The 26,144-nt window shown below is 45.8% G+C and overlaps 2 protein-coding genes across 5 annotated transcripts in view; one reads left to right on the plus strand and one right to left on the minus strand.

Moving 5' to 3' along the window:
- Positions 1–3,945: 3,945 nt before the first annotated feature.
- ARRDC5 (arrestin domain containing 5) lies at positions 3,946–12,925 on the minus strand. The gene is made up of 3 exons (XM_042841503.2): positions 12,534–12,925; positions 9,106–9,288; positions 3,946–4,554 (listed from the first exon to the last, which is right to left on the minus strand). Exons 1-3 carry the CDS (start codon positions 12,784–12,786, stop codon positions 4,037–4,039), a joined length of 954 nt encoding a protein of 317 aa, XP_042697437.1. The 5' UTR covers positions 12,787–12,925; the 3' UTR covers positions 3,946–4,036.
- Positions 9,101–26,144, plus strand: part of UHRF1 (ubiquitin like with PHD and ring finger domains 1) — a 33,691-nt gene continuing 16,647 nt past the window's right edge. The window contains exons 1-4 of one of the 4 annotated variants that reach the window (XM_008168828.4): positions 9,101–9,237; positions 17,822–17,990; positions 25,071–25,334; positions 25,792–25,967. In XM_008168828.4, coding sequence (XP_008167050.2) covers positions 17,832–17,990; positions 25,071–25,334; positions 25,792–25,967 — 599 coding nt within the window. In that variant the 5' untranslated portion in view covers positions 9,101–9,237; positions 17,822–17,831. Of the gene's footprint in view, positions 9,238–14,546; positions 14,824–17,174; positions 17,459–17,821; positions 17,991–25,070; positions 25,335–25,791; positions 25,968–26,144 lie in introns of those variants that run through there. The other 3 variants (XM_024105748.3, XM_008168830.4, XM_042841502.2) reach the window with 3 other exon arrangements.

The raw sequence follows: 26,144 nt of genomic DNA on the forward strand, positions 1-26,144 counted from the left end.
TAATAAACATAATGAATACTTTGCTCTGCTGTAGCGTCTTTCATCCTGGGATCTCAAAGCTTGTGCCAAACAATTGTTAGCTGAGCTCCACAACACTCTCACAGAGGGGGAAACTGGGTCACCACAAGGAGTTAAGGCCAACATTTTCTCAAGTGGATCCATTATTCTGAATATTGTAGTTTTTGGGTGAGAACGTAGTCTGATTTTTCATGGGATCCATGGGATGCACGGAAAGGACCAGGATCTGTGGGTGTTTGGCACTGGTGGAAATCTGAAGTTTGGTACCCAAAAATGTCGGCATCCAGAGTCAGTTGCCACTTTTGAAAATTGGACTGCATGCGACTTGTCCCATTCCTGGGTGAGGTGGTCAATGACGTAAGTTAACCGTCGGTGGGTGAAAGGGAGTCTAAGTAGGCCAGTTTCGGAAATGGTGGTGAAAGCCTCGTCAGACGTGGGTCTGTTACGCCATTCAAGGCGTGTAAACAGGCAGTGCAACTTGGGAGCAATCTAAATGTGCGGCATGTGGGACTGTCATGTGGCACAGCAGTTGGTTGGCTGGATTTGAATGGCTATTGGCCGTCTAAGTGGCAGGTGGAATGGGTGTGCATATCTCAGCGATGATGATTAATTCTATATATATTGCCTTAAGTGCAGGTGATCCGAACCTCACAATCTAATGTATTTATCCTCACAACATCCCTGCTATTATCCCCACTTTACGGATGGGGAGATAAGGTACAGAGAGGCTAAGGCCGGGGTCTGCAAGGGGCTTAGGTGTCTAGTTGCAACGTTAAGCACTTAAGTCCAGCATTTAGGCTTGGTCTACTACAGAGTTAAGTCGACATAAGGCAGCTTACGTCAACCTCATTATGTCAGTGTCTGCCCTAGAATGCTGCTTCCACCAAAGTAAGTGCCCTGCTATCCCGGTATAATAACTCCACCTCTATGAGAGACGTAGCACTTATGTCGGTGTAGTTAGGGAGCCGCAGTGTCCATGTACACACTGCGTTATTTACATCAGTTCTTGGCTGTCATTCTTGTCAGTTTCATGGCTGCCTCTGGCTCAGAGCAGCACTGCTGGGCTCACAGCTGGAGCCATGAAACTGACAAGAATGTCAATTTCACTGCTGGTAGGATCTGTGCTGTGAAATTGAGCCTGGCGCTGGTCTCACAGCTGGCCCTCCACCGCAGCTGTCAGCCGGGCACTGAGCTCACAACTGGAGCCCCCACCCTGGGAGTGACAGCCTCCTGTTTCCCACTCACATTTGCCCCAGGTAGTGGGGCTCCATTCGGGTGCATGCGTCTGGCCATGCAGAAATGTTTGCAGGATCAGGGCCTTAGGCTGTAGGCTCCCCCAACTTTCTCTGCACCTCCCTCCCCTGCGTGGACCTTCGTAGCCCAGCATCTTCTGCCTGGGGACCAGGGTCCCTGAAGTGCTGCAGCCTAAGGGTCACATGTGACCCAGAATGTCTTAAAAGGTGGCAAGCGTAGCATAACCGCAGTGGGGAAACCATCACTGATTCACTGCAGGTTTGTTGTGCTGGCAAACTCTGCCAACAAGCCATTCCCTGCTGTCTATCAAGGCAGATGCAAGGAGGAGCAAAGACGATTTGTGAGGGCAACACTTAGCTCTGGTTTCTAAATGGCACATAAATCAAACATGGCCCTCAGGTTACTCGGTGGTGCCACAGAGCCCAGGTGCCCCTCCTCCAGGAGCTGAGGAATGACGTTATTTACTAGTAGGTGCAGCCCACAAGGGCTTTGCCAGCCCCTGCAGGCGGCGAAGGGTTAATAAAACACTGGCTGTCATTCCCGCACCCTTCTTTCCCCTGCTGCTTTGGGAATCCACCTCCTTATGTTCTTCTCCTGTCCCCTGCAGAGGCGCCTTTGTAGAAAGGTTCTAAGGTTGTAGAAATATTTTCAGCTGATAGCCTTGATTAAAAACATTCCCCACCCTCTCCGCAGCATCTTCGCTCCTTTGGGGACTACTGGCCAAGGCCATCATCTGTGGGGGAAGGAGCGTGGCGCATCCTTGTGCTGAACCAGCCCGTCAGCCCCAGCCCGTCGGGTATGCAGACCCCTGAGCAGAGCAAAGGAAGAGGTGTAGGTGGAGATTTTTGCTGGAGCAGTAGCCTTTAAACAGTGCTGGAGCTGCCATGGCTTGTTGTCAGCCTGCCTGGCCTGGTGGAGAGAACAAACTGTACTTGGCACTGGTTATAGCTGTACGTTCTAGTCCCAGGCCTGCTGGGGGCTGCTGGGAATCCTCAGGGGCACAGTGGGAAGGAAACCTCCTCTCTAGGCTCCAGAGAAGCAGCGGTTCCACTCCACAGCTGCCCATCCGCCCTAAGAACTGGCGTAGCTCATGCTGCCGGAGGCTTTTTTTGCAGTAGTCGTATTAAGTCTGGCGCGGGGGGGGGGGGGGGGGGGGGCCTTGCCACCACGTGGCCTTAGTCTCAACAAGCTCTCTTTGCCTGAGGGAGAAAGGTACTAGTGTCCCTTAAGAAGCCTGGGGGATATCTCCAGGGCCTTCATTTAAAATTTGTATTTTAACATGTCCTGGGAATTGATCAGTTTTTATTACAAAAGAACCCAACAACAAATAGGTGAAAACTGGTGCAAAAAATTATCGTCACAGTTTTCTGGGTAAATATCAGGGTTAATTTTGGGGGACGGGAGGACAGGAAAAAAAAGCAACAAATAGAGAAAGAGAAGACTATTGAACGTAAAAGCAGTTTAACGCTCTGGTTCGTTTCATGAACTGTACGTTAAGAGTAGGTACACATGGAGGCACATGTCTGTATGTGTGCATCTTCCCCACTACCTTGTCTGACTTTAACCGACAGCGTCACATTGACACCAAGACTCATGTATCATTAACGGAAAAACATCTACCTATTGCAGTGGATTAGATGTTCTGAACTTACTCAGTCTGTTCATGTACTTGACTGGTTAAAAATTTGGGTGAAAAGCAGGAATACCCCAATAATAGCTTTTGTAAAACGTGGGAACTTGCTGGTAAAAATTATTAAAAACTGAAAACAAAGGGCCGTAGGGATGCTCCAGTCAAGCACCTGGCTGTAATTCTGAGGTTCCCTCCTTGCCCAACTCCTAGACCCTATATTGTTTTCCTGGCTAGGGGATTGCTACAGTGCCTGGCAGCCTCCTCTCTGCACCAGAAGATGCAGAGGGGTCTCATCTATCTTTTGCTCCCTGTATACCTGCTGCCTGGTCCCCTTCCCACCCTGGCAGCTCCATTAGTGCCTTCCCAGCCTCTGCCCCTCCCCAGGCTCCATATGCAATCCCACACAGCCTGGTTTCTTTCCCCAGCCTCCCCTGATGCTACCCATTCAGCAGGCAGGCTGGCTTGTTCCTGCCCGCTTTCCCAGCCCTCTGCTGCTGGCTCTCCACCTGCCAGTTCTCCACCCAGGCCTGCTCCTCCATTCTTCCCTGGACCTTTAGGTGTTGTCTCTGCTCCCAGTGTGTGTGTCCCCCTGGGGCCAGCTATTTAAAGGGTATTTGTCCTCCTGGGTCCAGGCCACTGACCTAGGTCTTCCTTCTCACGTCCAGACAAACCATGACACAAGACACTTGGGTGGGTGGGGAATGAACCTGTGGGTCTGCTCTAGTATTATCCCCATTCTACAGAGCGGGAACCCGAGGCACAGAGAAGCAGTGAGTCAGCAGCGAAGCTGGGGTTAGAAACCAAGGCTCTTGATGACCCTTCCTCTGATCTAACTAGAACACATTGCAACCCTGAGTTGGGAGGCAGGCAGCATCGCTTTGTATTCTCACCCTGCTCTTGGGTCCTAGCTAGCCCCACCCTCCCTCATTTTGTGACTCATTCTGGCACCTCGGCCCAATCCAGAACCCGCTTGTGCAAAGCCCGGTTGTGAAATCAGGCAGCTGGCGCACACATGGTTCACAGGAAACCTTTATTATCTGGACCTCAGCAAACTTGTTCCTGGATCACTGTATAGAGATTTGTCTGAAAACGCTGGGTGTGTCCACGTGGTCACTTTGCTTCTGCACCCCTCTGCTAGTCCTCAGGGATGCCTACAGCTGTGGTTCTTATGATGATAGGCACTTTGGCCACAATTGTGGTCATGGACCAGGGAAGGTAAACTGTCCCTATCAGCTCATACCGGACTTCCATGATTTCATTGGCTATGGACATGCTGCTGACAGACAGTAACTTGGGCAGAGAGAACATGCTGGTGATCCTTGTGACCTCAAAGGGGGCTGCCTTGGTCCTGGATTCCAGCCTCATCACTTCGTTTCGGTCTTCTAAGGAGCGCCGTTCTGCCCTGACGGTGTAGCCCAGGTAGAGGATGATGGAGTACAAGGCAAAAACCACCTTCCTGATGGACCTGCCTGTCTGGTTGTCGATCTCTGTCGTGAAGATGATCTGTTCACCGGGGGCGAATGTGTTTTTCACCAGGGAAATCCGGAGGATGACGAGGCCGTGTTTGAAGCAGCAATGATAAGCTACGTGCTTGTTGACTTCCACCACCAAAGGGTACTGTATGGGGAGGGGAGGTAGAGTACGGTGAGTGCCTATCACAGGATACAATATGATTGCCTCGGTTCCTTACCCACATGGAACTGCAGTTGCAGGAGCAGAGGCTGCTTCACACTGAAAGAAATCTGCAGACACCCAAAACTTCATGCTGCATGTGTGGCCCTTTGTACGTCATAGAAGCTGTCACTTGAGCTAAAGGAGAATTTGTGTTAGCAGTACAGGGCATGTGACACACAACTTAGCAGTCCTGATTCCATCCAGTAGAGCGCAAGGGAAATGCCCACAATATATATCTACACCAAATTCAGGGGAAGGTCACAAACAGACCATTAAAAGTAGCATTTTCTCACCATCTTGATGCAGTGATTAGCATTAGGTCTCAGGCCTTGGCTACACTTACCAGCTAGTTCGACGGCTGGAAATCGAACTTCTGGGTTCGACTTATCGCGTCTAGTCTGGACGCGATAAGTCGAACCCGGAAGTGCTCGCCGTCGACTGCGGTACTCCAGCTCGGCGAGAGGAGTACCGCGGAGTCGACGGGGGAGCCTGCCTGCCGAGTGTGGACCAAGGTAAGTTCGAACTAAGGTACTTCGACTTCAGCTACGTTATTCACGTAGCTGAAGTTGCGTACCTTAGTTCGAATTAGGGGGGTAGTGTAGACCAAGCCTTGGTGTAGGGGATTTCAGTAACAGACAGATTGTATGCAGTGCAAAGTTCACTCAAGGGCTCAGACCCCAAAGCAAAAGAACAACATTAATAGTCACACTTCTCTAGCCCCTTCCATCCACTAATCTCAGAGCATGTTACAAACAAGAATGAATGAAGCCTCATCATCCACCTTGTGGGGTAGAGAAGTGTTATCTCGAATCACTATATTATTTACGCCACACCATAAACTGTGCAGTCAATAATACAAGTCAAGTAATAAAAGACCATAGGCCTGAATCCGAGCTCACTGACACTCCCATAATTCCATTGACTTCTACAGAGTTAATCCTGATTTACACCTGAGAGAGAGAGCAGAGTTTGGCTCCACAGTCCGGATTCTCATTCATGCTCAGGCCCTTTTACACCACTCTGGCAGTGCAAAGGGGCCGTACTGTAAATGGGAATCAGGCCCCATGTCTCTACCATAATGAATTTGCAGACAAAGGGGCTAATCCTGAGGCATGCGAGTAGCTCTACTTACCCATTGAGTTCAGTAGGACTACTCAGGTGAGTAATATTTTCAAGACTGATCCCTGGGTGTATATGTATAATGTAGCCATGAAATAAGAACATGCATAATTACTGTTCAAGGAAAACGATGTGTGAGGACATTTCTCCTGGTGTCTGATAACGCTTGTGCTCCTCAATCCTCCAGCAGCACACCCTCACCCTCTCAGCTCCTTGCACCTCTTGCTCCCAGCTCCTCACACTCGCACCACAAACTGAAGTGAGCTCCTTTTAAAACCCAGGTGCCCTGATTAGCCTGCCTTAATTGATTCTAGCAGCTTCTTCTTAATTGGCTCCAGATGTCCTAATTAGCCTGCCTGCCTTAGCAGGTTCCTGATTACTCTAGTGCAGCCCCTGCTTGGTCACTCAGGGAACAGAAAACTACTCATCCAGTGACCAATATATTTGCCCTCTACCAGACTCCTGCACCCCACTGGTCTGGGTCTGTCACAATACTTATAAAGTGTAATCAAGTCACCCCTTAAACTCCTCTTTGGGTACGTCTTCACTACCTGCCGTATCGGCGGGTAGCAATCAATTTCTCCGGGATCGATATATCGCGTCTCGTTAAGACGCGATATATCGATCCCCGAACGCGCTCACCGTTGACTCCGGAACTCCACCAGAGCAAGCGGCGGTAGTGCAGTCGACGGGGGAGCCGCGGCCGTCGATCCCGCGCCATCTGGACCCCAGGTAATTCGATCCAAGATACTTCGACTTCAGTTACGCTATTCGCGTAGCTGAAGTTGCGTATCTTGGATCGATTTCCCCTCCCCCCCAGTGTAGACCAGCCCCTTGTTAAGATACGGAGCAGGCAGCTCAATCTACTTATCACTATAAGGCAGGTTTCCTAATCTTTTACTCGTTCTCGTGGCTCTTCTCAGAACTCTCTCCAGTTTATCAACGTCTTTCTTGAATTGTGGACACCAGACCTGGACAGCGTATTCTAGTGGCAACTGCACCATTGTCAGGAGTAAAATAACCTCTATACTCCTACTTGAGATTCCCCTGTTTATGCATCCAAGGATTGCATTAGCTATTTTGGCCACAGTATTGCACCCACGAGCTCATGTTCAACTGATTATCCACCAGGACGGCCAAATCTTTTTCAGAGTCATACTTCCCAACGTAAAGTCCCTCATCCTGTGAGTATTGTCTGTATTCTTTGTTCCTAGATGTATACAATGACATTTAGCCATATTAAAGCACACATTCTTTTGCTTGTACCTTTGCTTACCAAGCAATCCTGTCCTCTTCAGTATTTACCACTCCCCCAATTTTTGTGTCATCTGCAAACTTTATCAGTGATGATTTTATGTTTTTTTTTCCAGGTCATTGACAAGAATATTAAATAGTGTAGGGCCAAAAACTGATCCCTGCAGGACTCCACTAGAAACCCACCCCTTGCATGATGATTACAATTACATTTTGAGACCTATCAGTTAACTAGTTTTTAATCCATTTAATATGAGCCATGCTAATTTCATATTGTTTAGATTTTCAATCAAAATGTCATGTGGTACCTAGTCAAATGAGTTACAGAAGTCTAAGTATGTTACACCAACATTATGAGCTTTATCAACCAAATATGTAATCTCATCAAAAATATATCAAGTTAGTTTGACAGGATCTGTTTTCCATAAACCCCTGGCGATTGGCATTAATTGTATTATTCACCTTTAATTTTTGTATTAATCGAGGCCTGTATTAACCATTCCATTATCTTGCCTGGGACTCATGTCCGACTAACGGGCCTATAATTACCCGGGTCATCCCTTTTTCCCATTTAAAATATTGGTACAACATTAGCTTTCTTCCAGTCTTCTGGAATATCCCCAGTGTTCCAAGACTTATTCAAAATCAACATTAATGGGCTAGCGAGCTCCTCAGCCAGCTCTTTTAAAACTCTTGGAGGCAAGTTATTTTGACCTGCTGTCTTGACCTGCTAAATATCTAACTATAGTAGCGCTGTTTAACACCATCCTGAGATACTAGTGGAAGGAGTGTCATCATCATATATGACATGACTACATCGTCTGTTTGTTTCCCAAATAAAGAACAGAAATATTTATGGAACACTTCTGCTTTTCTGCATTATTTACTGATAATTATTCAAGATGCGTCTGATGATGCTTATTGGCTCCTCTTAGTAATATAGCCAAGTAGCTACAAAAATTAATTCCAGTGTTTCTGTTGATTAAATCACTGTAATTTTAACAATGATCTTCAACGGAAACAGATAATGGTTGTATGGATTTTTTTCTGCTTTATGATAAAGAGAAAAGGCATGGAAGTTCTTTTTCCCCCCCATGCCTGTTCTTTTTTTAAACCTTCCTATAAATATCAGGAAAGTTCAGCCTGTACGCTTGAGAAAGAAGACACAGGGAACACCTGCAGCACATCTGTTGATCAACGTGGGCTAATGAGACCACGTTACTCCAGTGCTCCATCTCTTCACTGGCTGCCAGTTGAATATCAGATTGGGCTAGAAAGCCCTGGTGGGGCTGAGGCAGATGATGCTACCAAGCCTAGAGTTTTATGGGGGTCCCTGTGGGATGGACTGAAATGTGAGGATGACGTTTTTCTTTTACAGTGTCACTTGATGTGGAGCCCTGAGGAATCGAGGTGTCTCCTCCTTTCACCGTGGCCCTGTTGGCGCACATCTCCTATTTCCCCTATTCTCCTCTTTAATAGGAAACTTCCAGCCACTAATTCCCCAACTGCCCTCCACAAACATACATGCTATCCTATTGCTACCCTTTACCTTCCATGGAATTGCATCCCCTTAGCTGACAACGCCGAGCAATTAGGTGGGAGAAGGTCATGCACTGACTCTTAGGCTTGGCCTGCACACCACTTTTGTAACAATGTCCGTCAGGGGTGTGACTTTTATTGTTACTGATATAAGCATCTTTATACCAGTAAAACGGCATCCACTTTGGGGTGGGGTTGGGTGGGGCTGGAGTGTAGTGCTTTAAGATGTACTTAAAGTGGCACATGGTACAGCACGTAGCCATGCCCTTAGAGTGCGCGGCCCTGATTCAGGTGGCTTTCCTGTGGGTCCCCATATTTGTTTGAACCAGCTCCCAAGTCCTGGTCTTGCTCTCCAAAGCGCCTCGTAGGCCAAACTACATGTCTTTGGAAAAGGGGAGAGAGGAGACAATTCTAGGTTCTGTGTGTAGACCACCTGTCTGGACTTACGTAGTTTTGTAAGGGCGCTCCAATACCATGGGGATGGGCGTGGCACAAATAGCTAGCTAGACCTCATTGGGAGCAGCACCGGACCCTTACACTCTTTTTCTCTCCTCCTGTCACAGGACGAATATTCTCTATTTACCTTACCTGGGATTCTATTTTATTTTTAAGGAGGCCATAGGAGGTCCCTTGCACCAGTAAATATTTCTTCTGCTTGGCTAAGATGAGCTCTCGGGTGGCGCAGGAGGCTTTGAGGAAGTAGGAGACACGGGCTATGTTGCTGCTGAATGTCGATGGAAGTCTGTCAGGTAAGTTGAAATGGAAGTCAAAGATGTGGGTGCCTGACGCCAGCCAGTTACCTGAAAGCCAAACGACACGCCCTCACTTACCGAGCTAAAAGATCACCTCTTATTTATGGGCTGCCTTGCATTCTCGATGGAATTTTTTAATGAGGATAGCAACCCACAGCTGCTTGCAAATTATTTTTAGGGGTCTGCTCCTGCCAAATGCTGAGCGCCATGAACTGTGAATGTGGTCACTAGGCATGAAGGGTGCTCAACAGTTCTCAAACCCTACAGAAATCAGGCAGTGAAATGAATATCTACTTCTCCTTTACTGGTGTCACTGGATACAACAAACCCTCACAGAGCCTAGTTCTCCACAGCCTGGCTTTTTGTGTTTTCAGATACGGGTTAAATTGCTATCAGATCACTTGCACCAGTGATAATATTTTACTTTCACTTTGCATGAATGTGAATGACACAAGATGCAAGGCCATGGAAAATCATTTCAGTGTCTCTGCTCCTGCCTCTTTCTTAAATTCAGTTTGTAATGTAAGCAGGGCCGGCTCCAGGCACCAGCTTCTCAAGCAGGTGCTTGGGGCGGCCGCTCCGGAGAGGGGCGGCAGGTCCAGGTATTCGGCGGCAATTCGGCGGACGGGCCCTCACTCCGCCTGGGAGTGAAGGACCTCCCGCCGAATTGCCGCTGCAGATCGCGATCCCGGCTTTTTGTTTGTTTGTTTGTTTTGGCTGCTTGGGGCGGCCAAAACCCTGGAGCCGGCCCTGAATGTAAGCAGGTGCAATTACATTTAATTTAATGGAGAGGTTTCCTGCTCACACCAAGCTAAAGTTGGCCTTGTCTCACTTTGAACTGATAAGATCATCTTTCTGATATAATCCCCCACATACATGTACTCTTTGGGGATTTAGAATGCCTTTTGTTTTCAGTTTAGTTTAAACCGCTTCTAAAGAGACATAAGCTAAACTGAAAAAGGCACTCTAAATCCCCAAAGAGAATGTGCACATAGGGAGTTATACTGCATAGCTATAGTGATATAATTATACTGGTATAGGACTGCTGGTAAATTTTGTGAAAGAAACCTTGAGAATTGTGGTTTCTTAGTATCTCTGAAAATCAGGCTGTTTATTTAGGAGACTAAATATGGATTTAAGTGCCTGCCTTTAGGCACCCAATTTTGAAACATTTGGCCTTTAAGATATAGAGTTGAAATGTATGATAGGAGCACTGCTTGTTATTATTATGCTAAATATCGGAAAGAAAATTTCACCCTAGATTTACAATAACACCTGGCACAACTTTCAACTTGTAGAAGGAATTTACTTGCCACGGTGAGAGGTAATAGGTCAAATCCAAGACTTGATTGCACATGTAGGAAAAATGACCTTTCCGGTGGGGCATAGCCTTTAAATCCTAATAGTCTAGGAGGAGTTGAAGTCTGACCATTGGAGGTCATAGGTCAAATCCAAGATTTAATGCATTGACGTGCAGCCTAACCTTCAACTCTTAACTATCTAGGAGTTGTTCACAACCCACTGCTTTTATATTCCTGTAAACATCGGGGGTTAACTAATTCTGTATATAAAAACACAGTAAGACCCTGACTAATTTTCATTTACCTCCTCTGTGTAGCTCATAACCTCCCTGCCTCTCAGCAAGGATATAACAGCATAAGCCATAGTGAGGTCTCATGTTATCAAGACTTCAATATTTTGACAAGATGTACTGTGGTACACTTATCAGCACATAAATATATTAAAAATGACAGTTGACAAAATAAATGAACAAAGCACATGGATGCCTGGCCTACACTTAGGACTCGTCTGCATTTAAAATACTACAGTGGTACAGCTGCATCGTAGTTCTTCATTGTAGACCAGTGGTTCTCAACCCCTGGCCGGGGGGCTGCTTGCAACCCAATCAGTGCATAGCTGCGGCCCATGTGACATCCTCAGGGCCATACAGGTAGTATATATATTGTGTGGATGCGGCCCACATAACACATAGAAAGCTCCATATGCAGCTCCATGGTAAATAGGTTGAGAACCCCTAGTGTAGACACTACCTACACCGAGAGGAGGGATTCTCCTGTCAGCATAGGTAATCCACCTCCCCCAGAGGTGGTAGCTAGGTCAGTGCAAGAATTCTTCTGTCAGCCTAACGGTGTCTATACGGGGACTTAGGTTCATTGGTTTAACTACGTCACTCAGGGCTGTGGATTTTTCACAGTCCTGAGCAATGTAGTTATGCTGACCTAATTTTCTAGTGTAGACCAGGCCTTAGAGGTTTGACTGGCATAGCTATATGTCATTTAGGGGGGTGATTCTTTACCTACATAGTTATGCCAGTAAAAGTCCTAGAGTAGATGCAGTTATACGGGTATAGCTGTGCTTATGCTATTACAGATTATACTGACTGGGAGAATTGGCATATGTTATACTGGTATAATCACTTTTATCCCAGTATAAACGTGTTCACTCCAGAGGATTTTGCTGATATAGCTATACTGATATAACTATACCAGAAAACCCCTCCTAATTTAGACAAGGTCTCAGTGATGCATTACTCTGACTATATGTATACACACTCACTAGGGGCCAGATTGTGATACCGTTATTCACATTGAGTGGTACCTTACTCCACAAATCAATCCTTAGATTTCAATGGGACTATGCACGATGTAAACTACTACTAAGTGAGAGTAAGGGTGTCTCAAACTGGCTCTGATGTGCAAAATACCATCATTCACCTTAGGTCTCCTGTTCTCCTTTTCTCCTAATACAAGGACAAGGGGACATTCCCGGGAATTGAAAGGGAGCACATTTAAAACTGATCAAAGGAAATACTTTTTCTGCACAAACACAGAATTAACCTTGGGATATCCATTACCACCATTTTTCATTCACACTTTAAAAAAATGTAAATCCAAATAAATAAAGCTCTCATGGAAGCCAAGAGTTCAGAGGGAATAAAAGGCACTGGACTGTTACATGGATAATGAGATCATCCAGAGTCTAAAATTACATATTTTTTAAAAAGTGCCCAAAGTTTAGCTTCCTGCTGCAGGGCTTAAGCCAACCTCCAATCAATAAGGGCTAGGAAGAAATCCTTCCTGTGGGCAGGTTATCACATAACTGCCTAATGAAGTGTTTCTTGCATTTTCCTCTTAAGTAATTGGGGTAATGACAGGATACAGGGCTAGAATGATCACTGATCTGATCCGATATGGTAATTCCTGTGTTCACTAGTGCAAAATTAGTGAGGTTTTACTCTGTGTTCTTTGACCTCTATGGTTCCAATTCCTTACCTTCTATATAGAATGTCTTTGTTTGATTGATGTAGTCAGCCTTGTTATTGCAGATAATGTCTCTGCTGTAATCCTTGTCAGCATTAGTCTCTTCATTCCACTCCAAATAGCCTCTTCCCACGAGCTCTACCTTTACTATGGGGTTGATCAAAGAGTTGTTAAGGGTCAGAATCACTTGGCCAGCTATGCTGGAGCCTGCCAAATACACCTTCTCTTCAGGCAGCACCACGTTAATCGATTTCACCACCGACATCGGGGAAGAACAAAAGCCAACGGTTGTCTGTGCTTCCTAAGGATCTGTGTGTCTGTGATGTCAAAGGTTTGTGACATCACCGCACTTACAGTGGGTGCGGAGCATCTGCAGTTCTGCTTGGCTTCCATAGCAGTGCCAGGTGCCCTACAGCTTTCAGGATTTGCTCCATTAATGATGTTTTTGAGGGCCTTCTTATTTAGTATTGTATTATGGTAGTGCCTAGTGGCCCCAACTGAGATCATCCGAAGAAGTGGGCTGTAGTCCACGAAAGCTTATGCTCTAATAAATTTGTTAGTCTCTAAGGTGCCACAAGTACTCCTGTTCTTCTTCCAACTGAGATCAGTGTCCCATTGTGCTGGGGCCAAATATACAGTCTAAATAGACAAGATGGACAAAGACTGGGAGGGAAAACAGAGACTAGAACCCCAGTCTTGTGATTCCTGAGACTCTTTTAGGGATTTGATTGTTCCTTAGAGAGAGGGGACACTTCAGGAAGACAGTTTGAGGGGTCATGGCCATCAGGGGAGGGCACTTGCTCATCTTTGCCAAGTTTCCTTGGAGCTTGCATGCATTACTTTTTGTCAGCAAGTGTCTTATGAGGCGTCATGAGGAATCTGTCTGCTGAGAGGTCCATTGTTCTGCTGCCGTTTGTTTCAGACTGAGTAATGCTCCATATTTCTCCCGTTTTTTATGAGCCACAGGGGAAGTGCTGGGTTTTTGCCTGCAGACTAACTGTTCTTGCAGGCACTGGCCCGGCTTCAGGAAAGCAATGAAGCACGTGCTCCAAGTTGGGCACCTGTTTAACTGCTTTTGATGCCTTGATTTCTTTTGCTAAACTGTTATCCTGGGAGATGAGCTGAGTAAAGGAGAGAGAGAGTGCATGATATCAAACCTGTGCACTTCAAAGATATCTTCATGGATGGAAGGAACAGAGCCTGCTCTGAGCTGCTGGGCTCTTTCTTCTCCTTACCCCTCCCCTTTTAGTGGAAATGATATGTGTCCAGCAGTTCCTTGCCTCATTACACCCCTTGCCTCAATCTCCTGTGGTACCTGAGGGGAAGGGGAGAGTTCTGCTTGCCAGGGGCAGCAGCTCTGACTGGCTGTCCTTGCAGAGGAGAGCGGAAATGGGGAAAGGGACTCCATCAGGTGGTTTCCCCAGGAGGATAGACCTGTAGCTTAGGGCAGAGGTGACAGGTCAACGTTTGTCATCGCAATACATTGCAAGCAAGGGGGATGGAGTTCAAAGTGCAATGGAGGGGAGATGGTTGCTCCATAGGCCATGACCTCGGATGGCCCTTCTGACGGTGAACTAGAGCCCTCTCCTCTCCTGTGGTTTATTGCCTAGAAACTCCCGGCCCCGTTGTGCGGCGTGGCTGTGCGCTGTTCAACGTCCCCCCTGTTCCACCCCGGAGGAGGCAGGGTTTTCCTACGGAGCGATTTCTCTCGGGAGGTGGCGCTGAAGAGGGCCGAGGTGAAAGACGCTGTAGGCATTGTACCAGCCACGGGAGAGAGCTCACCTCTTCCAAAGCCCGGCTGGAATGAGCCTCAACACCTGACCCAGGGGCTCATGCGTCTTGAGTCGGACTGGCAAGGCTGGGAACAAAGCAAGCCCCAGGCGGGATGCAGCGGCACCTTCCAGCTCCCGTGCTTCGGTCCCCGCATCCCAGCGCACCCCACCCGGCGCCCTCCCCACCCGGGCCTGCAGGGTGCACCCCAGGGTGCTGCCGCAGCAACCCTCCCTCCCCGCCCCCGGCATCCCCGGGCCGGGCGTGGGCTCCTCCCCGTCTTCCTCATTCCCGCCACCAGCCACCAATCGGCAGGAGCCCGCCCCACACCGGGCTTTTCCGCGCCAAACTCCAAAGCCAGCCGCCGGGTTCGCGGGCGGTAGCAGTCGCTGCGGGGGGAAGCTGGGGCGAGCGGCTCGGGTCCGGGCTCCTGGCGCTGCATTGAATCCCGAAGCGGACCGGAGCATCGCTTGCACCCGCGCGCGCCCTTTCCCCAGTCTCCCACCCCGTTGCAGGCACCCGATTGCGAAAGGTGAGTGTCTCGTGGTGGTCCCGCAGTGGGGCTGGCTGAGGGGTGAAGATGGCAATGGCTTGTTTGCAGGAAAGGGGGGTTGCAGCGTGAGCGGGGAGCAGCTTGTGGCAAATGGGAGACTCTTTGCCTCCTTCCTCCTCCCCCCAGCAGAAACCAAGTTTTGCAAACATCGGAGGTCCTGTAACTGTCCTAGCTGGGGTGTAACCTGCAGATTTGTCTGTAAAGGACTATTTGCAGTATAGCGATAAGGAGGGAGGGGGGAAGTTATCCCATCAGTGGTATCTTATAGGAAAGTCGCTCAAGTATGAGATCAAGTCACTGCAAAAGTCCTGGTGCCCCTACCCCTTATGAAATACCAACGCGGAATGGAGCAACTTAAGGGGTTTTTTGTTTGTTTGTTTGTTTTTCGGTTTTTTTTTTTTTGCATTTTAAAAAAAGTTTGTTGTAGAAGGGAGGAGCCATTTGCAGATTGCTTATTCACTGACAGCAGCTAGGAAGCAGGGGATCCCCTGAGCCCGCCTCCCAAGTGCAAACAGAGAGAGGGCGAGCCTATGCCCAAAAAAGTGTCTTGCTATAGCAGCAAATGCCAACGAGCAGGGAGACATTTTGAGTCCCGCAGGGTGTTTATAATGTCGATGTTTAGACGATGGGATCTTGCTCGTACAAGGAGCAGCTGCTGTGGGCTGTGCAAACGTGGGATACACACACAGTAGCTCCTCGGAGAGACAGTCCCCGTCTCTTAAGCAGTCTGTCTTTTCCCCAGCTCTGTCCCTTACCCGCAAACTCCAACTAGTTCATGGTATGTCAGTAGAGTTAAAAATTGGGTGCCCCTATTTATAGAGTGCAGCGTTTACCGGGTATGGCATAATAAACGGATTCTACCTTTCCCCATCTCCAAGTACAAGCAGAGACAAAGTTCTCTGCGCCTCGAGTCCTGAGATGCAATGGGAAGGCAGTCTGGAGATCGCAATCGGTTTTTATGTTTTAAAGCCTATTTTTAGAGAGGATAATAGGTTTAGGTAATGAGCAGGTACGGTCTTCGCCTCCATCCGTCACAGTTGCCAACAGGGAGCAGGCCGTTTCAGAAAGTGAACGGAAACTAGAAATCTTGCAGTTATATGTGAAATTCATTTTAGGGACTGGTGGGTTTGCAGATTTTATTGGCTTGCCATTGCACGCACAACTTGGAAATACCTCCCCCTGAGAAAAAAAAAACAAAATAAATAAAGCTAAAACAATTGAAAGTTTAAAATGTCTTATTGCCGGGAGGCATTGAGAGCTGCTTGCCTGTGATTTGAGCTCTGGTTGTACTTGGAGAGAGCCCTCTGGGTCTACATGTTCATTGGCAGCGAATGACAAACAAGGAACTCCCTCCCAGGTCAAAAAAAGTGTCCTGCTATTCTCAAGTTCTAAAATTTAAACTGCACCTATCACCTCTTTCTACCTCCCTACCTACTTACCGCCTTGAAGAGGATTTGCAAACTGCCATAGACTACCATCAAATGTGCAGTTTGTATTCCCATGTCCCCACCCCCGCAAGTACTCCCTGAAATTTGTAGGTGTTTGTTTTAAAAGGCCACTCTTGCAGCTAGAAATCGAATTATAGAAGCTGGTAGAAGCACAGCTTTTGTAGTAACGGTCTCTGCATGCACTTGGAGGACTGGGAGACGCATCTGCTGACCACATTCACCATATGCTGCCACTGAATACGCAGACAAGTTTCCCCTCATCCTAAGTGCAAGCAACAATCGGACACGGAGTTCCTATACTCTCACCCTAGTCCCTGAGATGCAAATGTGGGAATAGGCCTTCTAAATCTTGCACTTGTTTATTCTTAACCTATATACTATGGGCTTTTTTTTTGGGGGGGGGGAGAATCGGATTTGCACAAGACAAATTAATTGTCAGCCTATGGCAATTTGGAAACCCCCAACTCCAAAAGGTAAGAGGTCCCGTTTGCATTTCAGAGCCTGGCAGAAGGACGCTGCTTGGTCTGTGCTTGCACTTGGTAGTTCTCATTTGTGATATGCTGTAGCTAATGCCCAAACAAGGGACTCCTTCCTCCCGGGGCAAGCAGGCAGTGCAGTAAGAGTAGGTGAGTGACGTGTCCTTCTGCCTGTCAGGCTATAAAATGCACCCTAAGAATGTGCCCCTCTATAAAGGTTAAGGAACGTTGCAAACTATAAAGGGAGCATGGGGGAGAAAGATTTGCACCTTCAGTGGCATCGCTGGTCTCTGACCCTTTAGAACTGCCCCTTTAAAAAGCCTGGCAGCTGTCTTCTGTTATTTACATAACCACGCGAGATGTTCCTCGTGGGGAGGAAACTCCGCGAGACTGAAGAGAGCGTTTCAATTGTGGCGCGAGATACAGTTGGCGCGCGGCGCCTGCCCGCGAGGAGGGAGACGGATGGCCTGGCGCAGCCTAATGGGCTAGGTTGCAGGGCGGGGCGGGCCTGGGCCAATCGGCGTTGAGGCCGGCCGGCTGCGAGCCAATAATGTGGGAGGAGAGGGCGGGCCGCTCGGAGCGGAGCGAGTGTTAGGGTGAGAGGTCTCATTGATTCGGTGGCTGAAGACCGAGCGTCGCCCCCCAACTTGTGGCTGAGGTGGGCGCTTGGGAACGTAGCGAGCGGCCGGGGTGGGTCAGGGCGGCGGCCGGCGGATGGTCCTGGGCTGAGGGCCGCCTCCCGCAGCGGGGCTGGCCGGCTGGGGCAGCGGGATGTCCGCCTTGGGGAGATCTCCGGGGGGGCTGGTCCTGGGGGTGGCCGGCCGGGGTGGGAAGGGCTGAGGCGGGATGGTCCCTAAGCCGGGGGGGGGGGGAGTTAAACGTCTCCCTGGAGCGCGGTCTCGCAGAGAGCTGTCCCCCAGGATGGGGGGTGTCACCAGGCGGGTCTGCCTGCAGGATCTGGGTGTGGAACCAGCCCTAGACCCGCCCCCCCCCCCCATCCTGGGACGTCCCTGTTGCTAGGTGTGTCACCCGCTCCCCCTTCTTCCTTGGCAGAGCCGCCGCCATGTGGATCCAGGTGCGCACCATGGATGGCAAGGAGACCCACCGGGTGGACTCGCTCTCCAAGCTCACCAAGGTGGAGGAGCTGCGGCTGAGGATACACGAGGTGTTCGGCGAGGGCGTGGAACCCGACAGGCAGAGGCTCTTCTACCGGGGCAAACAGGTACCTGCCCTGGTCCCTTTCTTCATGTAATGAACCGGCACCCTCCAAAAATCCCCCTCACATTCCCCTCCCCATAGCGAGTGGGGGTGAAACTCCCCCCTTCTCTACCCCCTGGGCTGCATGGCCTCAGACAAGGAATCCGTCTTAAACTGTGATCAAATAAAGTAACAAGTCTAAGGGTAGTGTTAATTAGATGTTCCTGCCCCACTGGAGTGACCAAACAGTACAATACAAGTCATTACTTTAACAAAAAGAAGAACAGGAGTACTTGTGGCACCTTAGAGACTAACAAATTTATTAGAGCATAAGCTTTCGTGGACTACAGCCCACTTGTTAGTCTCTAAGGTGCCACAAGTACTCCTGTTCTTTTTGCGGATACAGACTAACACGGCTGCTACTCTGAAACCTGAAAAAATAGCGTTAACTTTGTGACCCCATAATTCACCCTTTTACAGAACTATGATAAATTTGTACAAAGTATACCTCATGAGGTATCGTTTGAAAACTCATAATGTGCTGATTATTATTGTCCTGTTAAAACTTGTGGCAACATTGCATGTAAAGTTACAGGATTCCTCTGTATGGAGTTTCTAAGACATGTTCCATGTCTGAGAGGAGCAGCCACAAATCAGGTGTCAACAAAGTCAAATGGACCATCACCTCGTTATGTGGCCATTCTTTGGCAGGGAAGAGGATGTGGGTGAAAATCTAAATCATGACAAAACAGCTGGGGGTTCCTGTCCAGATAGACTTTGTCTCCAGAACCTCAGCTGGAGATGTTTCTCGAAGAAGAGAGAGAACTATAAGAGGAGAGGGGAGATGCCCCAAATTATTCCTCTCCTTCTCTAGCCGTGGTATCCACAACACCTGACGAACAAAGGAAACTGTTTTGGACTGGGGAAGGGATCCTGACTTAAAGAATTCAGCTAGTAAGACTGCTAGAACATGTAGTGAGAGAGACCTTTGCTTTGAATTCACTTAGCTTGTTAAGTTAAGCATTAGTTGCATTTTACATCTATTTCCTTGTAATCAATTCTGACTTTTATGCCTTGTTACTTGTTGTCACTTAAAACCTATCTTTTGTAGTTAAAACAACAAAAAAGTTTATTATCTAAACCAATGTGTTTGGATTGAAGTGTTGGGAAACTCCATTTGGGATATCGTTTTCTATTAATAAAATTATGGACTTTATATGAGCTTGTATTGTCCAGGAGAGAGCTGGGGGAAAATCTGGGACTGGGAGTTTGCTGGTGTTGCTCTGCAGTGTAATTCATAAGTGGCTAACTGTAGCACTCATACAATATAATTGGGAGTAATTTACATGCTGGAGGCTGTGTGTGAGGAGACTAAGAGTGGTAACCTTCACAACGAAGCATGTAAAAGGCACCCCAGTTTGGAGAACTGAGGGGACAAAGCTGTTAATCAGTCCAGATTGTACCCTGGGTAAATCAAGCACAGCTTTTATGTGGTGAAGACATAGCCTATGTGAGCCTTGAGCATTAAAATGTAAGGGAATAGTATATCTTGGTATATGAGAGAGCCTCCCTCCTATTAGGGGTATGGTCCCCCCCTGAGCCCATTGTTTACCATTTTTGTGGCTTGAATGCAGTGCTGGCAAAGATCTACTGAAGAGATGGTGGTTGTGTGCAGGGAAGAATTTACCTTTCTTTAGCTCTCATGAGTGAGAACCGCATGGTATTAGGTGTTAACAGGGTGGGTTTGTGGCTTAGCAGAAGTGACTAGTTCTGGTAGTATGCCTGTGAATAGAGTAGACCAAGGAATTAGTGTAAAGACAAAGGAGCTGGTTAAACAGCACATTTGAGTATAATGTAGTGATTCAAACTGGAGAAGTACTGTGGCAAGTTTTGTCTGGTGTCATCTGGAATCATTTTGTTTTTAAAACTATGGATTATGCTGCCATCTAGTGATTATTTTTTTTCTTACACGTTTCTATACTTTGTGTTTGGGATATTCCATGAGGGATGGTGCTTGGCTGTATTTGCTAGAATAGGGGTAGGCAACCTATGGCACGTGTGCCGAAGGCGGCACGCAAGCTGATTTTCAGTGGCACTCACACTGCCTGGCCACTGGTCCGGGGGGCTCTGCATTTTAATTTAATTTTAAATGAAGCTTCTTAAACGTTTTAAAAACCTTATTTACTTTACATACAACAATAGTTTAGTTATATATTATAGACTTTTATAGAAAGAGACCTTCTAAAAACGTTAAAATGTATGACTGGCACGCAAAACCTTTAATTTGAGTGAATAAATGAAGTCTCAGCACACCACTTCTGAAAGGTTGCCGACCCCTGTGCTAGAAACTTAGGGGATACTCCCATATACAGTCAGTGTTGGCTTTAATGGTCATTTTCACAAGCTGTGTGTTTTTCAATTTTAGTTCAGCTATATCTATATAATGTGTACACACACACATACGGTCAAAGAGGGTAGGGAACATAGTTGTGGTCTGCTCAATATGAACCATTATCCAATTAGAGCATGACTTGTCTTAACTCCCCTAAACTTAATCATCAGTCAGTTTCACTGCATAGGTATGATGGTGAAATGTGATTTATAGACTGATCCAAGGGCTTGTCAACACATTGAGCTATTCAGAAACAGCGCAATGTGTGGACACGCTTGTATCAGCATAAGAGTACCCTCTTCTGGTTTAGTTTGCTGTTCTTGAATAAGTGTGTCCAGACATGGAGTTATTCAGAAATAGATACTCAATTTTAAATTCACACCTTATCTTATTCTGGAATAATGTTAATGTATGGGCAAGTCCTAAGATTTTTGATGATTGTGAAGAAAATTAATTGGCTGTAAACCAACTGTAGTGTTTTCCTGAATCTGCAGGCAGACAGGTCAGTGCCTCTTGTTGTTCAGAGCTTCATCAGTTAATTCTGGATAATTTCATTACTGCTAATTAGAATCTGATGGGTGGTAGTGAAAATGTCACTAGTCAGTTTCGTGTTGCTTTGCTTGAGAAAGCTATGAACTGCAGCTAAGTCAGGTGTTGTTCAATTCATTTGGTGGTAGAATATAAAACAAAGGCTGTGGGAGTGTGGAGAATCTCACCACCATCATAGTAGTCTGGGGAGTGCTAAGAACTTGACATTTTAAATAAAAAGGATGGAGCCCCTGAACATCGTTCAGTGAGAGTGCCCTAGGAGACGTTCTAATACCTCTTCTAGAAACTGGGCTTCTCACCAGGACATCATTCCTGGACTTCGCTAGTGGGGCTGTCATCTTTCATTTTTCATATCTATCTCTGTCTATTGCATCACATACATGTTGTAATGTCTGCAGTATCTGCAGTTGTGCACACACATTGCATGTAAGTACTTCATGTAAATAGCTGAAAACAGACCGCTGCTGTGAAATAGATGACTTTAATAAATAAATGAAATCTAGGAGTAGTCTGCAGTCTAAAAACCAGATTTATTCCTAATCCTGGCTCAACATCTTGGTGTTTATCCAAAGTAGGACAGCTCTATTTTAGTTGGTCAAAGGGTACTTGTAAGAAAAAGGCAGTTACTGAGTTTGTAAAATCACATGGTATCTATGAATCAGATTTTACTAGGCTCTGTGTGATCTCAGACTGTTAGGTTTAGTACTAAGTTTTTCAAGTTCTGGAAGTTTTACTGCTTTGAGGGGCTATAAAGATCTTGATTCACAGGAAGTAGTCTGTCTCCTGATAGCAGAGCTTTTTAAAAATCATGGGTAGCTGCTATCAAGTTAAACTTTGGCTTGGTAGTCTTGAGTGATTCAGTAAAAAAATATTACATTCCTGACACTGTGTAGGACATTACATTTGTGTAACCAGAATGTGTTTCCTTCCGCAAGAAGTTACTACTTCTATGACTAGCTGAATTTCTGGTAAAATAAGCTTAAAAGGCTCTTAAATACAGGGCTCATATCCTACACTGATTTGCATCATTCAGTTACATTCTAAAGCTTCATGCAAACTTCAGCTTGGTTAATTGGAAATTAGAGTGCTTGGAGAAGGAAGAAACCCCATTTATTTTACTTGACGTTTTTGCTTTAGCAGCACGTATAACCAGTTTCCCCCTCAATTATGGTTACTGCCTTCTGTTAATTGTTCTAACAAAAACAAACCCCACAGTTGTAAAGGGAACACTTACCACTTGTCTGGGGGAAATAGCTTGGGTTTGTTCAATATGAATGTCTCCTGTCATGCTGGCTGGCTGCTAAAGTCTCAGAATGCGTGCGGTGGAACACTCCGAGTACAGTGCTGATGTATTGGGGTGCCATTGGAAAGCTGAGAGGTTTATTTTCTTGCGTTCAGGCAGAACTATGCGCCAAGTTGTATGCCTTGTGTGCTGCCAGAAGCACATTTGAATGAGATTCTGCAGAGATTGTAAGTTTGTCTACGTATTTGGCAAATGAAGAAGGATTCCTTTTGAAGGAGCCAAGAGGATGGAGAATATTTTGGAACAAATTTGAAACAAATGCAGAACTTTAGCTCTCATTCAGTGCTTAAATACCACAGTGCCTTTATAAGTAACTTGAATATGTACAGACACTAACAGAAATAATGGTTGTTCTAAAATATTTGGGGTCCTTTTTCAGAAATTGGGGCCAATCTCATCTTGGAATCAAGCTATCAGGGTAGTAGGTGGAATCAGGCTGTTTGTTTCTTCCCTTTTTAATGTTATTGCTAGAGTAGGAAGATTGAGCCCCTGGACCAACTCTGCAACTCAGCTTAATCAGCTGTTTGCTTGGCTTGTGCTTAAGGCCAGCCTTGCGTTTTTAGTAAACATTATTGCTAAAGAAGTTGTCACACAGTACTCTTTTTCCAGTGTGGACACAGTTCAGAGAAACTTATTTTAGAAAAAAATCCTACCAATCAAATACTGGTAGCCCTGATGCAGGCAAGGTTCCTGCACCCAGAACTGTTTTAACCACTAATGTAACTTTACCCTGCTAAAAAGCAAGCCTAATCAAACATGTACCAGAGGTATGGACCCTCTCTGGTTTGAATACCTGACCCAGTGGGGATATTTTGTTAAATTTTCCCAGTGTAGGTGGGACTTTGAGAGTCTGAGCTTTGGCTGCAATCATCCTTGAAAAAGAGAACTTGAATGGTACTCCTGTGAGAGCCGTTATTAACATCATGCTTTCTTGGTTGGAGAGGTGGTGATTCTTTCCTCCCTTCCTAGCTCCCTACCTCCTTGCTTTAGCTCATTTTTGCATGGTCTGTTAGTGAAACTTGCTTCCTGAAGAGCGGAGCTTTAACAAAGCAGGGTTTTTGTAAAATACAAAATTACCCACATATTAACTGGAGCAAAAGATAGTAGTATAGTTGGAACGGTTAACAAGAATTCTCCCAAAGGTGAAGTGTCTCAAGATACTCCTATTTAAATAAGTGACTAGTGGACATTGACACACTGGGGGCCTTGAATTAATAAGAGCTTTGGGAACAGTTATTAACAGGTATTAAAACTCCCACTGCAAATTGCAGTGCTTTTGGCAAAGCGTAGATAAAGCAGCATATTGTTACTGTTGGCTATAAAGAAACTAGTGCTGCTGTTTAAATCCCCAAAGTATCTTATTTTGTTTTACCTTGTTTAGGGTGAGGCAGGGAATGTAGCTTGCACAGACTTTAGCAGCCTCAAATGCATGAGGGAACCAAAGAAGACTTTAAAAAAAAATGCAGACTTAAGAGAGCTGTGAAGTGTAATGCTAGTACTGGCTTGCTATGTATTTAATGGAGTATTCTCTAGTATGAGATCAGAGGGACTAGACCACAAAAGACTCATTCAGGGCACAGAGAAGGAATAATGGACTCTGATGGAGAGAATGTTTGAGGGTAGGGTTTAGAGTGAGATTTTTCCCCAACGTAGTGCCTTTTCTGATTTGAAGTCTGTCAAGTTTGTGATCTGATTCATATTGCAAAATGATGGCAGGGGGAAAAACCTCCAATAATAAAACATTTGCAGCTGATATTGCTGCTTTCAGCATGTCATCTGGTACTCTATGCTCCTGTGGCTGCTCCTTGTGCATGTTCTCTCATCCTGTGCTGCTCTTTTCTTGATCTCGTCCTTTTGGTGTTCTCTATGCTGTTCTTCTGATACTAATTGCCAGTCGGAACCTGATTTTTGTGATACCATTACTCTGGTAGTAAGTATAAGAAGATTCAGCTGATTCTCGATTTATGGATTTGATTAGTGCTATGATTCTTCGTCTCTTTGCTGTTCTCATCCATATTTCTAGTAATAGCCCCACAATTATTTTATGCCATGAATCACAATTCATTCTCAGTGATTCTTTTGAAGTGCAAGTTTTTGTGGTTAACTTGTTTCCCGCTGATAGAGAACAAAGCTCTGAGGATCACTTTTTTTAGTGGTTTGGGCTGGGAGGGATGATGATGATTTCCTGTAGAATTTCTGTTAGTCAGACCTTAAATATGTGGTGAAGCTTGTCTAAACTGCTAAACTTGCTCCAGCATCAAGTCTTGTGCCTTAAATCTGGAATAGTAGTACTTCAGTAACTTCAAGAACTTTAAAAGGTACAGATTTATTTGGTCATCCATATCTTTATTACTATTTATGTAGTCAAAAGTCAGAGTTCTGCCATTGTGCGGTGCCTCTTTTTTCCAAATTTTAATTTAACTTTCCTTCAAGTTAGCTTTATCTTTAAAAATGTGAGAGACAGTTCAGTCTTCTGAGTCTGTAGACTGATTCCAGAGACTGCAACTGCTGCTGGCTTTGCTGAACAGCTGCAAAGTGAAATTAGGACTGGTCCGTTTCACACTGCCATTCAGAACCTAGTTAGAGAAGTGGTGAGTTCTACCATAGCGCAGATGAATTTTTTTCTCCAGTATTTGCATCTGAGTTTGTTCTATGAACAAAGAAATTTCCAAACAGTAAGAATAAAAATCTACTAGACACTCATAAATGTTTGAAAATTACAAATATTGCTTAATTCTTGTTGGTGCTTTTCAAGTATATTTTTTACATATACCTGCATACGTAACCAAAGGCCGTTTTGAGTTGGCTTTAAAATATAAATTGAATTAACTAGATTGTTACTTTCTGAATTTATCCTGTAGATGGAAGATGGTCACTCCCTCTTTGACTACAATGTTGGATTGAATGATATTGTTCAGCTACTTGTAAGACAAAGCCCTGCTATGCTTCCTATGGTTAATAAAGAGAAGGACTCTGAACTGTCAGATACAGACTCTGGCTGTGGCTCAGGCCAGAGTGAGTCTGATAAGAACTCCAACAATGGCGAGGGGACAATAGAGTTGGAGTGTCAGCCTAGTACAGTAGCACAGGCTGACTGGGTTGATCCAGGATTTGGACTCTATAAGGTGAGTGTACACTAGATTTTTTTTTTCCCTCAGGTACAAAGTACTACACAAATGAACAGCAAAGCCTCTTTCTAAAACCTTTGAGAAACTGATTGCTCAGAACAAGTTCCTTTTTTATATGCTTTTTACAGTGGGATTTTTAAGGTATGAGTGTGTTTTTACCGACCCAGTACAGACTATGACCATCTTGCAAGGCTGTCCTAAATTATTTACTAACACCATTGTGTGAGTGATGATGCACAAGACAAATGTTTAGACAATTCCTGACCCTATCAGAGAGAGAGAGAGAGAGAGGTCAGGATGTGCTGTGGGACCATCAAGAGAGTTCAAACATAGGTACTTAAAAGTGGCCAGTTATAGTTCCCAAAAAACTAAGCCCTGTAGAGAGTGGCTTAATTGAGTTTCAAGCGTACTCTGAAAATTTATTTTGGAGAGTTACATGTCTTGCTTTGTTTAGATCAACGAGTTTGTAGATGCTCGGGATATGAACATGGGAGCATGGTTTGAAGCCCAGATTGTAAATGTGACCAGGAAAGAGAAGGCAGCAAATGAATCAAGTGATAGTGATACAGAGTCTGAACTGCAATCAACTGCTGCTGAAGAAGATATCCTATATCATGTGAAATATGAAGAGTGAGTTATAGCTAATGAAGGTCATTTTGAATGAGATACATTCCTGATGATGATGGAGAGTTTGGTCCTGTAGAGAAGCAAGATTTTTGGCCTGATTTGCACTAGAAAGCTTTATCAGCATAGCTGTATTGGTAGAAGTATAGAAAGAAAAAATCACACCTCTAAACAACAAAGCTG

This window comes from Chrysemys picta, chromosome 25 (genome assembly GCF_011386835.1).
Source record: "Chrysemys picta bellii isolate R12L10 chromosome 25, ASM1138683v2, whole genome shotgun sequence".
Classification (NCBI taxonomy): Eukaryota; Metazoa; Chordata; order Testudines; family Emydidae; genus Chrysemys; species Chrysemys picta.

What these genes read in the sequence shown, in the direction of transcription:
- ARRDC5 (XM_042841503.2), bottom strand. Translation starts at nt 12,786, where the DNA reads ATGTCGGTGGTGAAATCGATTAACGTGGTGCTGCCTGAAGAGAAGGTG. An exon ending in AAAGACATTCTATATAGAAG is followed by an intron (nt 9,289 to 12,533) that starts GTAAGGAATTGG and finishes TTTGGCTTTCAG; the next exon opens with GTAACTGGCTGGCGTCAGGC. An exon ending in GGTGCAAGGGACCTCCTATG is followed by an intron (nt 4,555 to 9,105) that starts GCCTCCTTAAAA and finishes ATCCTGTGATAG; the next exon opens with GCACTCACCGTACTCTACCT.